Here is a 12,949-nt window from a genome sequence, read left to right as displayed (position 1 = left end):
TGGAACTTCCTGGAGTTCTGTACTAGAACATGGCATGGGGGGAGCGCCAGCCCCTGGCCATAGTCCCTGGTCCTTGGCCAACTCTCTTTCTCTTCCCATCCCTGCCTGGCTCCATCATGTACCATAAGGGCCCTCTCACACATGCGTTTGGACACCCCAGCCTATAAGTTTAAGGCCTAGGTGTATTCACATTAATGGACCCAGAGAAGAGGCATAGGGCCTGGAAGCAGGATCAGAGCTGGTTGGCAGATAATTCTGCGGTTCCAGATCCAAAGGGCATGGTGTGAGGGGCACATGGGTTCCAGCTAGACACATTCCCTTGGTCCCTCAGACTCCGCGCCCTGTGGTCAGGGATGCAGCCAAAGGAAGGCCAGAGAGTGGTCATCTAAAACAAAAGGTCCAGAGCAGAAGCCCCTCTTGCCTAGGTCTAAGGGCAGAACTGATAGTATATATTGGCCCCTTCTTGTTCCTGGGGGCTCATATCCCATCAGTAAACCAGTCATCACAGTTCATGATCATCTAGGTCTTAGCAGCTCTACTGAGACCAGTCCCTGAATTCTAACAGAGTTAGACCTTGCAGTACATCTTACTCCTTAACATTAGAATGTTTGGGTTTCTTTAAGTCTAGATAGTAGCAAAGACTATGTATTCCATTGATAATCATACCAAAATGTTTTAATTAATTTTCCCAGTCTCATGTAAGAACTTTCTCTACAAAACCACAATACCATTAACACACTTAACAAAATTAATGGTTCCTTAATATCATCGAATACACAACCCCTATTCAAATGTCACCAATTGTCTCAAAAATCTCTTTACAGTCAAACTTTTTTCTCTATACATTTATATTAATCTTTTTGGTTTTTTGGGGGGCCGTGCTGCACAGCTTGCGGGATCTTAGTTCCCCAACCAGGGACCAAACCCCCATCCCCAGCAGCGGAAGCGCGGAGTCTTAACCACTGGACTACCGGGGAAGTCCCTACCTTACTCTTACAAATGAGAAAAACTGAATTCCAGAGAGGGAAACTGCCTCATTCAGGATTATAATGCCACTTGGTGGTAGACACAGAACCAGAACTTAAGGTTAGTAACTTTTTAGTGTAGCTCTTTGAATTCTGGTCAAGAACTAAAGGGAACTAAACAGTTGAGTCTTAAGGGATTGGGGAGAGATGGGCAGAAATGAAAATAATAATCCTAACAACTTTTGAAGGAGCCTTTGTGTCTCATGGCATGTTTCCAGCCCTGGGTGTCCTGGTAGAGCTTTTGGATCCAGCCCTGTGTCTGCTCTACCCCCCCTCCTCTGCATTCAGGTGAGCACCGGAACCCACCTTTGGATGCTGCAGCATGAAGTCCACAGCTTCTTCAAAGTACTCCAGGCACACGTTATTCAAATATTCAGGGAGGTCTTCAAATCTGAAATAAGCCAGAGCAAGCACAGCAAAACCATGTCCAGCCAGGAGGCTGGCCCTGTATTCACAAAGGCCACCACCACTTCCAAAAAGATCGAGGATTCCAGGGAACGGTCCTGTGCCTGGAGAGCACCACAAATCATAAGGAGTTTTAGACACTCAAAAGACATTCTTGGGTTTCAGATTTTGGCAGTCAGCAAAGAGAAGTTTTTAAAGCAAGGAAGGTTGTGAGTGGGAGTTTTGTGGAAAAGGACCCTTTTTACTTTGTCTTTTTTTTTTTTAATACACTTTGGGGAGAAGGGAGGGGGAACAAAATGCCTTATTTTCTCCATAATTTTTCATATATTTGCCAAAAACAACGATAATATAAACCAAATTAGAAATAACATAAGATGAAATGTACATTTTCCACCAAATTTTCCTCAAAGAAACCCCCAAAAAACTGAGAATGCTTTGACAGCTGTAAAGCGCTCTACATATACAGGGGATTATTAGAATATACTCCCCACCTCCTTTACACCCCCTGCTCCAGCCTTAAAGAACGCCATTCCTAAATGTGCTATGCTCTCTTTGCCCCTGGAAATGGTGTACACTATTCTCCTCCCCTCTCCACCACTTCTGAACTGGTTGACTCATCAGTCTTCAAATCTAAGTTTAGATCTCCCTTCCTGGAAGACTTCCCAGATGCCCTCCAAGGCTGAGTTGAATTACATAGCTTTTTATATGTTCCCACCAGCACCCTGGGCCTGTACCTCCCCTATCATAGCACTTACCACACTTACAGATCCAAGTATAGTTGCCGGTATCCTCTATTAGGCGGTAGGTACAGTGAGGCCCATGTCTGAATTTGCTAGCTACTGTTTGTAGCATAGTCCTTGATTTAACACATATTTGTTAAATAACTGAACTTTTCTGCATTATTTACAAAAAGCCTTTGAGTCAGAAAACAATAAATTTTAAATGGGCCACAGAGTAGATACTAAAATAGTTAACAACTGACTTGATAGAAATATCGCAACTGGGCAGTGAAAGATGGTTTTTTTTTTGAAAGATTTTTTAAAAAATTAAAGTCTTGGGCCTCCCTGGTGGCGCAGTGGTTGAGAGTCCGCCTGCCGATGCAGGGGATACGGGTTCGTGCCCCGGTCCGGGAGGATCCCATATGCCGCGGAGCGGCTGGGCCCGTGAGCCATGGCCGCTGGGCCTGCGCGTCCGGAGCCTGTGCTCTGCAACGGGAGAGGCCACAACAGTGAGAGGCCCACATACCGCAGAAAAAAAAAAAAAAAAAAAAAAAAAAAAAAAATTAAAGTCTTTAGGAGATTCTTATTGAATCAGTCAGTATGATTTATTGAGCTCTTATTATATCCCTGTGTAAGCCTCTAGGCATACAGAGATATGGAGATGTATAAGTCCCAATTCCAGACCCAGGAGTTCACAGTTGAGTGGGCAGTGCTAGTTAAGGCTGTGAATTGCTGAAGAGCTGTAAGAATAAAGCAGGGCCTCCTCTTTTGGAGAATAATCACAGAATTCAGTTTAGGAATTCTGTGAGCAGTGGCAACTCCAGCATTTCTATATAGCAGGGGTTTCAGTCAGGAATTTGGTTGGAAGGGGTCAGTTGTCTTGTTTACAGGCCACTTTTACCTACCAAGCACGTTCTTTTTACTTAGACTATGGTTTCTCAACCTTAGCACTATAGACATTTTGAGTAAGATATTTCTCTGTTGTGGGGCCGTCCCGTGGATTGTGGATGTTTAGCACCTACCCACTAGATGCCAATAGCACCCTCTCCAGTTGTGACAATCAAAAATGTCTCCAGATATTACCAAATGACCCTGGAGTGGGAGAGAATCATCCCAGGTTGAGAAGCACTGACAGACTGTTTATTATGGGGGAAGGGGACCTTCAGGGAGTTTTTTGTTTGTTTCTTAGTATTATGGGACACTGACTCTATCTCTGGGTTTTAGTTTCCTTTGAAGTTTGATGTGAAAGAAGGCCAAAATCACTCCTGCACACCAGCAGAAGTCACTGCCTAATATTAGTATCTGAGACACAGCTGCATGGCTGGCACATAGCAGCATAAATACACTTTCTGAGTACTCTGAATGAACTTATAGCATATAGCTAAGGGAATGGCAGTACCTCCAGGAAGTGCCCTGAAATTTAGAGGAGAAACTTCCACCCAGAATTCATGATAGACTTTGGAGCTTGGGGACGAATTTAGGGAAGTTCCACAACCACGGGGTTCCCTAGCCAGGCAAGGGGCCGCCCAGGGTCTCAGGACTCTACCTGGCTTTCCACAACAGCCTGGGAAGTGGGCTGCTCACCTGGCGGCAGGAAGAGCGTGGCGCGCACCCGGCCCACGCGCACGGGCTCGCGTCGCACCCCCGGCGCCAGGAAGTCGCGCTCGTGCACCGCCCGGCCCAGAAGCCCTCCTGTCTCCGGGTCGTGGCCATCGAGCACCTCCAGCTCCACGGTGAAGGGCGTCTGCACGTCCCGCTTCACCAGCCGCAGCAAGGGCTTCTCGGGCTCCAGAGCCCAGAGGAGCCCCATGGGCTCGAGGCCCGTGAAGCTGCCGCCCAGCGCGGGCGCGCGCTCGAGGTCCAGCTGGCCGTGGGCGTCGGCGCAGTAGCGCGCGTGGGCTCGGAAGAGCGCGTCCTTCTCGTCGCGCAGGGACGCGCGCAGCGTGACGGGCTGCTCCGGGGCCAGGCCGCGCACGGCGATGCGCACCGGCTCGTCCCAGCGGCAGCGGCCCGCGGGCTCCAGCGTCACTGTCACCGCCATCCTGGCAGGGGCCCAAGAGTTTGGGTCACCGGTCCTCAGCTTTGTAGGCCCTGCCAACCGCGCCCAGGGTGTCGGGTCCCATCGACAGAGTCGGAAGGGTCGCAGGAGAGCCGGAAATGAGACCACCATTTCTCGCCTTTTTCAGATCTCGGGTCAACTGCAGAGGACTGTGAAGAAAGTTAGAAACTAGTTAGAGTCCCTCTAGCGACAGGCTGCCTATCTGCAGCCTAAGGCCTAATGGGGCCGAGCACCCTGCTATAACTCTTTGGAGGGCCGCGAAGTCCTGCCAATCAGTGGCCGACCTTTAAAAGCAAGAGCGAAAGCAGACACACAGGAACTTTACGTTGGGAAGAATTTTCCTAGTTTTGCCTCTCAGAAGCTCTTTGGCTCGTGCAGCGTGGGCTGGACCGGGCTGCCCCTGAAGGAACCTGGCACTTAACAAAGTGTCCAGTCTCCAAAATTAATGTAATAGGGCAGGGCGCGCCGGCCGGACGCCGGGGCCTCCATGATGTAGGAGCGTGCGGCCGCCGCCGCCTCCAGCAGCCAGCCGCCCGATTGGCTCCGACGCGGGCTCCGGGCCAACCGTGGCGACCCCGGTCTCTGCCCCCGCCCCCATCCCAGCTGCTATGGCCCACGGCAGCTGAGACAGTGCCGGCCCCTCGGCGGGACTGAGCCCCTGAGCCTGCCCGGGATCCTGTGGTGGAGCGGGGCAGCGAGCAGCCCTTGGCTTGCAGCCTTTGCTGCACGCAGTTACCCTGGGCGACCGGTTACCTGAGAGCCCCAAAGCGGGAAGGTTAGAGAGGCGATTAGCGGTCCTGCTCCGCCAACTGTCCGACCGGCGGTGGTCCTCCAGCGGAGAGTGAGGTAAGAGGTGGATCAGATCACGGCCTTCTCCCTGGGGTCCTCCAGGCCCTCCGCAGCCTCCTGCCAGCAAGTGCGCTGGGGAGCCCCAGGACAGGCTGGGGGCTGTGTCCTGTAGGGCTTCAGAGCCCTTGCCAAGGCTGCCCACTGGCGGGGCCCAGGCCTTGAGGCAGTGGTGAACCTCTCCCCCATGCCCGTCTCTGTGACCTAATGGCAGCGGTAGTCTGCCTGGGTCGCAGTCTGTGGGACCTGACCCTCGCCTTTTGGGCGGCTTGAGGAGCCTGAGGGCCAGTTGGGTCCTGGACGCCTTGCTCCCTCAGTGATGATGGCTGGGCAGGGTCTGGGGACCCGGTGCTGTGGGTGAAAGTTGTGCCTTGGGACTTTGCCCTTTCAGGCCGGAACAGAGAATAACATTTGTTTGGTGGAGATTCATGAGAACATCGTGACCTGACCTTGACCTGACCTGACCTCAAGAACAAAGGATCTGGGACATCCCTGGTGGTCCAGTGGGTAAGACTCCCCGCTCCCAATGCAGGGGGCCGGGGTTCGATCCCTGGTCGGGGAACTAGATCCCGCAAGCATGCTGCAACTAGGACCCGGCGCAGACTAAATAAATACGTAATTTTTTTTTTTTAAAAAGGATCTAACATCAAGAGGTTTGCAACAACCACGCCCCCTCCACCTTTCCTATAAAAGGGCTTTGCTGAAAGCTTTAGGGGAGTTTGGGGTTTTTAAGGCATGAGCCACCAATCTCTTTGCATGGCCCTGCAATAAACCTTTTTCTGTTCCAAACTCCAACGTTTTGGTATTGTTTGGCCTCACTGTGCATCAGGCACAGGGACTTATGTTCGGTAACATTAATAGCCAGAGGAGTGGACTGGAATTGAGTTTTGTCACTTTGTTGAGTAATTCACACCAGCTAATAATCATAGGTCTTTTCTTTTAAAATGTGCACCATAAAAAAAAAAAAAAAGGACCTCCCTGGCGGTCCAGTGGTTAAGACACTGCCCTTCCAATGCAGGGGGCATGAGTTCGATCCCTATTAGGGAAGTTCTCCATGCTGTGCAGCACGGCCAAAAAAATAAAAATGAAAAAAAAAATTTGCACCATAGTGTTTTGCTTATATGTTATTTGTGTATTATGATTATTTTTCCACACCATTCCACAACTAAGGGGCCTGGCATCTTACTAGCTGTGTGACCTCACTTTCATTCCTTATGGGTGTAAAAACAGCCAAATGAGGTAATAGTTGTTATTTTGTTATCTGGACTCTTATATTGCTCCATTTAGGCAAACATTATCTCCCTCTCGCCCTGGACTGCTCACCTTTTCCCACTATTTCATAAGCATTGGGTTCCATCCACTGGTGAATTTTTCTTCAAACTTAACTGCAGGCCCCTTCCGCGGCCTTGTACTTGATTTTACATTCATGAATTCATATCCTTTCTATTAGAGAAACCTGCAAATTGTATAAGCTTCAAGCCCACAAAACCTGTGTTTGCCTTTGCTCCTAATAAGGCCACCCCATGAGCTTCCCAGACAAGACTTTTTACCTAGTTTCAAATGTTCTCCTGTCCTGCTGGTCATTAATCACGCAACTCCCTTTAGCTCTAATTACTTTTGTACTGGTTCTGTGGGATACTTCACAGTGTATTTTGTGCACGAGAGACTCAGGCTAAAGACGGTAAATAATAATAGCTAACTCTTAATCCTTACAAGAACCTTATGAGAAAATTAAGGCCCAGAGAGGTGAATTGATTTGCTGAAGATCACACAGCTAGAAAGTGGAAATGCTGGGATTTATACCTTTGTAATCCAATTCCAGAGCCTGTGCTCTGAACCATTATGCTTTGTCTCTCACATGATGATGTCCTAGTTGAGAAGATTTGGGAAACAGACATTCATATACTGTTGGTGGATATATATGGTGGTATGACCTTTTCAGAGCAACCTGGTTAAAAATATTTAAAAGATGCATTCTCTTTGACTCACAATTCCACTTCTAGAAACTTTGCCTAAATAAACATTCATAAATGTGTGTAAATATTTGGCTATAACAATGTTTACCATATAGTTGTTTTAATAGAGGAAAAAGAAACTAGCAACATAAATTTGGTGTGGTCAATTTAATTGTAATGCAGTAATACAACAGAAGAGATGTAGCCATTAAAAATGATGTATCATAATATCAAACGGCAAAAATCTTCCAGAGATCTCCATCTCAACACCAGCACCCAGCTTCACTCAACGACCAGCAAGCTACAGTGCTGGACACCCTATGCCAAACAACTAGCAAGACAGGAACACAACGCCACCCATTAGCAGAGAGGTGGCCTAAAATCATAAAAAGTCTGCAGACACCCCAAAACACACCACCAGACGTGGATCTGCCCACCAGAAAGACAAGATCCAGCCTCATTCACCAGAACACAGGCACTAGTACCTTCCACCAGGAAGCCTACACAACCCACTAAACCAACCTTAGCCACTGGGGACAGACACCAAAAACAACGGGAACTACGAACCTGCAGCCTGCAAAAAGGAGACCCCAAGCACAGTAACATAAGCAAAATGAGAACACAGAAAAACACACAGCAGGAGAAGGAACAAGATAAAAACCCACCAGACCTAACAATTGAAGAGGTAATAGGCAGTCTACCTGAAAAAGAATTCAGAATGATGATGGTAAAGATGATCCAAGATTCTATTTCCCAGATCCAAAATCTTGGAAATAGAATAGACAAAATGCAAGAAACAGTTAACAAGGACCTAGAAGAACTAAAGATGAATCAAGCATCGATTAAAAACACAATACATGAAATAAAAAATACTCTAGATGGGATCAATAGCAGAATAACTGAGGCAGAAGAACGGATAAGTGAGGTGGAAGATAAAATAGTGGAAATAACTGCTGCAGAGCAAAATAAAGAAAAAAGAATGAAAAGAACAGAGGACAGTCTCAGAGACCTCTGGGACAACATTAAACGCACCAACATTCGAATTACAGGGGTTCCAGAAGAAGAAGAGAAAAAGAAAGGGACTGAGAAAATATTTGAAGAGATTATAGTTGAAAACTTCCCTAATATGGGAAAGGAAATAGTTAATCAAGTCCAGGAAGCACAGAGAGTCCCATACAGAATAAATCCAAGGAGAAATATGCCAAGACACATATTAATCAAACTGTCAAAAATTAAACACAAAGAAATCATATTAAAAGCAGCAAGGCAAAAACAACAAATAACACACAAGGGAATCCCCATCAGGATAACAGCTGATCTCTCAGCAGAAACTCTACAAGCCAGAAGGGAGTGGCAGGACATAATTAAAGTGATGAAGGAGAAAAACCTGCAACCAAGATTACTCTACCCAGCAAGGATCTCATTCAGATTTGATGGAGAAATTAAAACGTTTACAGACAAGCAAAAGCTGAGAGAGTTCAGCACCACCAAACCAGCTTTACAACAAATGCTAAAGGAACTTCTCTAGGCAAGAAACACAACGAAGGAAAAGACCTACAATAACGAACCCAAAACAATTAAGAAAATGGGAACAGGAACATACATATCGATAATTACCTTAAATGTAAATGGCCTAAATGCTCCCACCAAAAGACACAGATTGGCTGAATGGATACAAAAACAAGACCCATATATATGCTGTCTACAAGAGACCCACTTCAGACCTAGAGACACATACAGACTGAAAGTAAGGGGATGGAAAAAGATATTCCATGCAAATGGAGACCAAAAGAAAGCTGGAGTAGCAATTCTCATATCAGACAAAATAGACTTTAAAATAAAGACTACTAGAAGAGACAAAGAAGGACACTACATAATGATCAAGGGATCGATCCAAGAAGAAGATGTAACAATTGTAAATATTTATGCACCCAACATAGGAGCACCTCAATACATAAGGCAAATACTAACAGCCCTAAAAGGAGAAATCGACAGTAACACAATCATAGTAGGGGACTTTAACACCCCAGTTTCACCAATGGACAGATCATCCAAAATGAAAATAAATAAGGAAACACAAGCTTTAAATGATACATTAAACAAGATGGACTTACTTGATATTTATAGGACATTCCATCCAAAAACAACAGAATACACATTTTTCTCAAGTGCTCATGGAACATTCTCCAGGATAGATCATATCTTGGGTCACAAATCAAGCCTTGGTAAATTTAAGAAAATTGAAATTGTATCAAGTATCTTTTCTGACCACAATGCTATGAGACTAGATATCAATTACAGGAAAAGAGCTGTAAAAAATACAAACACATGGAGGCTAAACAATACACTACTTAATAATGAAGTGATCACTGAAGAAATCAAAGAGGAAATTAAAAAATACCTAGAAACAAATGACAATGGAGACACGACGACCCAAAACCTATGGGATGCAGCAAAAGCAGTTCTAAGAGGGAAGTTTATAGCAATACAATCCCACCTTAAGAAACAGGAAACATCTCGAATAAACAACCTAACCTTGCACCTAAAGCAATTAGAGAAAGAAGAACAAAAACATCCCAAAGTTAGCAGAAGGAAAGAAATCATAAAAATCAGATCAGAAATAAATGAAAAAGAAATGAAGGAAACGATAGCAAAGATCAATAAAACTAAAAGCTGGTTCTTTGAGAAAATAAACAAAATTGATAAACCATTAGCCAGACTCATCAAGAAAAAAAGGGAGAAGACTCAAATCAATAGAATTAGAAATGAAAAAGGAGAAGTAACAACTGACACTGCAGAAATAGAAAAGATCATGAGAGATTACTATAAGCAACTCTATGCCAATAAAATGGACAACCTGGAAGAAATGGACAAATTCTTAGAAATGCACAACCTGCCGAGACTGAACCAGAAAGAAATAGAAAATATGAACAGACCAATCACAAGCACTGAAATTGAAACTGTGATAAAAAATCTTCCAACAAACAAAAGCCCAGGACCAGATGGCTTCACAGGCGAATTCTATCAAGCATTTAGAGAAGAGCTAACACCTATCCTTCTGAAACTCTTCCAAAATATAGCAGAGGGAGGAACACTCCCAAACTCATTCTATGAGGCCACCATCACCTTGATACCAAAACCAGACAAGGATGTCACAAAGAAAGAAAACTACAGGCCAATATCACTGATGAACATAGATGCAAAAATCCTCAACAAAATACTAGCAAACAGAATCCAACAGCACATTAAAAGGATCATACACCATGATCAAGTGGGGTTTATTCCAGGAATGCAAGGATTCTTCAATATATGCAAATCAATCAACGTGATACACCATATTAACAAATTGAAGGAGAAAAACCATATGATCGTCTCAATAGATGCAGAGAAAGCTTTCGACAAAATTCAACACCCATTTATGATAAAAACCCTGCAGAAAGTAGGCATAGAGGGAACTTTCCTCAACATAATAAAGGCCATATATGACAAACCCACAGCCAGCATCGTCCTCAATGGTGAAAAACTGAAACCATTTCCACTAAGATCAGGAACAAGACAAGGTTGCCCACTCTCACCACTCTTATTCAACCTAGTTTTGGAAGTTTTAGCCACAGCAATCAGAGAAGAAAAGGAAATAAAAGGAATCCAAATTGGAAAAGAAGAAGTAAAGCTGTCACTGTTTGCAGATGACATGATACTATACATAGAGAATCCTAAAGATGCTACCAGAAAACTACTAGAGCTAATCAATGAATTTGATAAAGTTGCAGGATACAAAATTAATGCACAGAAATCTCTGGCATTCCTATATACTAATGATGAAAAATCTGAAAGTGAAATCAAGGAAACACTCCCATTTACCATTGCAACAAAAAGAATAAAATATCTAGGAATAAACCTACCTAAGGAGACAAAAGACCTGTATGCAGAAAATTATAAGACACTGATGAAAGAAATTAAAGATGATACAAATAGATGGAGAGATGTACCATGTTCTTGGATTGGAAGAATCAACATTGTGAAAATGACTCTACTACCCAAAGCAATCTACAGATTCAATGCAATCCCTATCAAACTACCACTGGCATTTTTCACAGAACTAGAACAAAAAATTTCACAATTTGTATGGAAACACAAAAGACCCCGAATAGCCAAAGCAATCTTGAGAACGAAAAATGGAGCTGGAGGAATCAGGCTCCCTGACTTCAGACTATACTACAAAGCTACAGTAATCAAGACAGTATGGTACTGGCAGAAAAACAGAAAGATAGATCAATGGAACAGGATAGAAAGCCCAGAGTTAAACGCACGGACATATGGTCACCTCATCTTTGATAAAGGAGGCAGGAATGTACAGTGGAGAAAGGACAGTCTCTTCAATAAGTGGTGCTGGGAAAACTGGATAGGGACATGTAAAAGTATGAGATTAGATCACTCCCTAACACCATACACAAAAATAAGCTCAAAATGGATTAAAGACTTAAATGTAAGGCCAGACACTATCAAACTCTTAGAGGAAAACATAGGCAGAACACTCTATGACATAAATCACAGCAAGATCCTTTTTGACCCACCTCCTAGAGAAATGGAAATAAAGACAAAAATAAACACATGGGACCTAATGAAACTTAAGAGCTTTTGCACAGCAAAGGAAACCATAAACAAGACCAAAAGACAACCCTCAGAATGGGAGAAAATATTTGCCAATGAAGCAACTGACAAAGGATTAATCTCCAAAATTTATAAGCAGCTCATGCAGCTCTATAACAAAAAAACAAACAACCCAATCCAAAAATGGGCAGAAGACCTAAATAGACATTTCTCCACAGAAGATATACAGACTGCCAACAAACACATGAAAGGTTGCTCAACATCTTTACTCATTAGAGAAATGCAAATCAAAACTACAATGAGATATCATCTCACACCAGTCAGAATGGCCATCATCAAAAATTCTACAAACAATAAATGCTGGAGAGGGTGTGGAAAAAAGGGAACACTCTTGCACTGCTGGTGGGAATGTGAATTGGTACAGCCACTATGGAGAACGGTATGGAGGTTCCTTAAAAAACTACAAATAGAACTACCATATGACCCAGCAATCCCACTACTGGGCATATACCCTGAGAAAACCATAATTCAAAAAGAGACATGTACCAAAATGTTCATAGCAGCCCTATTTACAATGGCCCGGAGATGGAAACAACGTAAGTGTCCATCATCGGATGAATGGATAAAGAAGATGTGGCACATATATACAATGGAATATTACTCAGCCATAAAAAGAAATGAAATTGAGCTATTTGTAATGAGGTGGATAGACCTAGAGTCTGTCATACAGAGTGAAGTAAGTCAGAAAGAGAAAGACAAATACTGTATGCTCACACATATATATGGAATTTAAGAAAAAAAATGTCATGAAGAACATAGGGGTAAGACGGGAATAAAGACACAGACCTACTAGAGAATGGACTTGAGGATATGGGGAGGGGGAAGGGTAAGCTGTGACAAAGTGAAAGAGAGGCATGGACATATATACACTACCAAACGTAAGGTAGATAGCTAGTGGGAAGCAGCCGCATAGCACAGGGAGATCAGCTCGGTGCTTTGTGACCGCCTGGAGGGGTGGGAGGGAGACGCAAAAGGGAGGGGATATGGAAACATATGTATAACTGATTAAATTTGTTATAAAGCAAAAAAAAAAAAAAATGATGTATCAGAAGAATATGATGAGGAAATTTTCATGACATTGAAAGCAGGTAGAGAACAGTTTGTAGATCTTATATATATATATATATATATATATATATATATAAACATTAAAGAAAAAAAAAAGACTAGTAGAAATCTACCCTAAACTGTTGTCTCTTAGGCCTTGGGGTATCATGAGTAGTTTTAATTTTCTTCTTTGTGGAGAATTTCTATCACCAAAAAACACAT

The 12,949-nt window shown here is 43.8% G+C and overlaps 1 protein-coding gene and 1 long non-coding RNA gene across 9 annotated transcripts in view; one reads left to right on the top strand and one right to left on the bottom strand.

Annotated features, from left to right (window-relative positions):
- Nucleotides 1–12,949, bottom strand: part of ACOT4 (acyl-CoA thioesterase 4) — a 39,391-nt gene that overhangs the window by 1,666 nt on the left and 24,776 nt on the right. Inside the window, exons 1-3 of one of the 8 annotated variants that reach the window (XM_081229779.1) lie at nt 4,962–5,349; nt 3,734–4,357; nt 1,332–1,534 (exon numbers count right to left, since the gene is read on the bottom strand). In XM_081229779.1, coding sequence (XP_081085905.1) covers nt 1,332–1,534; nt 3,734–4,319 — 789 coding nt within the window. In that variant the 5' untranslated portion in view covers nt 4,320–4,357; nt 4,962–5,349. Of the gene's footprint in view, nt 1–1,331; nt 1,535–3,695; nt 4,767–4,961; nt 5,350–12,949 lie in introns of those variants that run through there. The other 7 variants (XM_081229780.1, XR_014015452.1, XR_014015453.1 and 4 more) reach the window with 7 other exon arrangements.
- LOC308614910 lies at nt 5,011–5,681 on the top strand. Its single transcript, XR_014015457.1, has 2 exons — nt 5,011–5,054; nt 5,446–5,681. It is a non-coding gene; the product is annotated as an uncharacterized lncRNA (long non-coding RNA).

This window comes from Mesoplodon bidens (genome assembly GCF_964165515.1).
Source record: "Mesoplodon bidens genome assembly, chromosome: 3".
In the NCBI taxonomy this organism is placed as follows: Eukaryota; Metazoa; Chordata; class Mammalia; order Artiodactyla; family Ziphiidae; genus Mesoplodon; species Mesoplodon bidens.
This window is presented reverse-complemented; position numbering and strand designations above follow the sequence as displayed.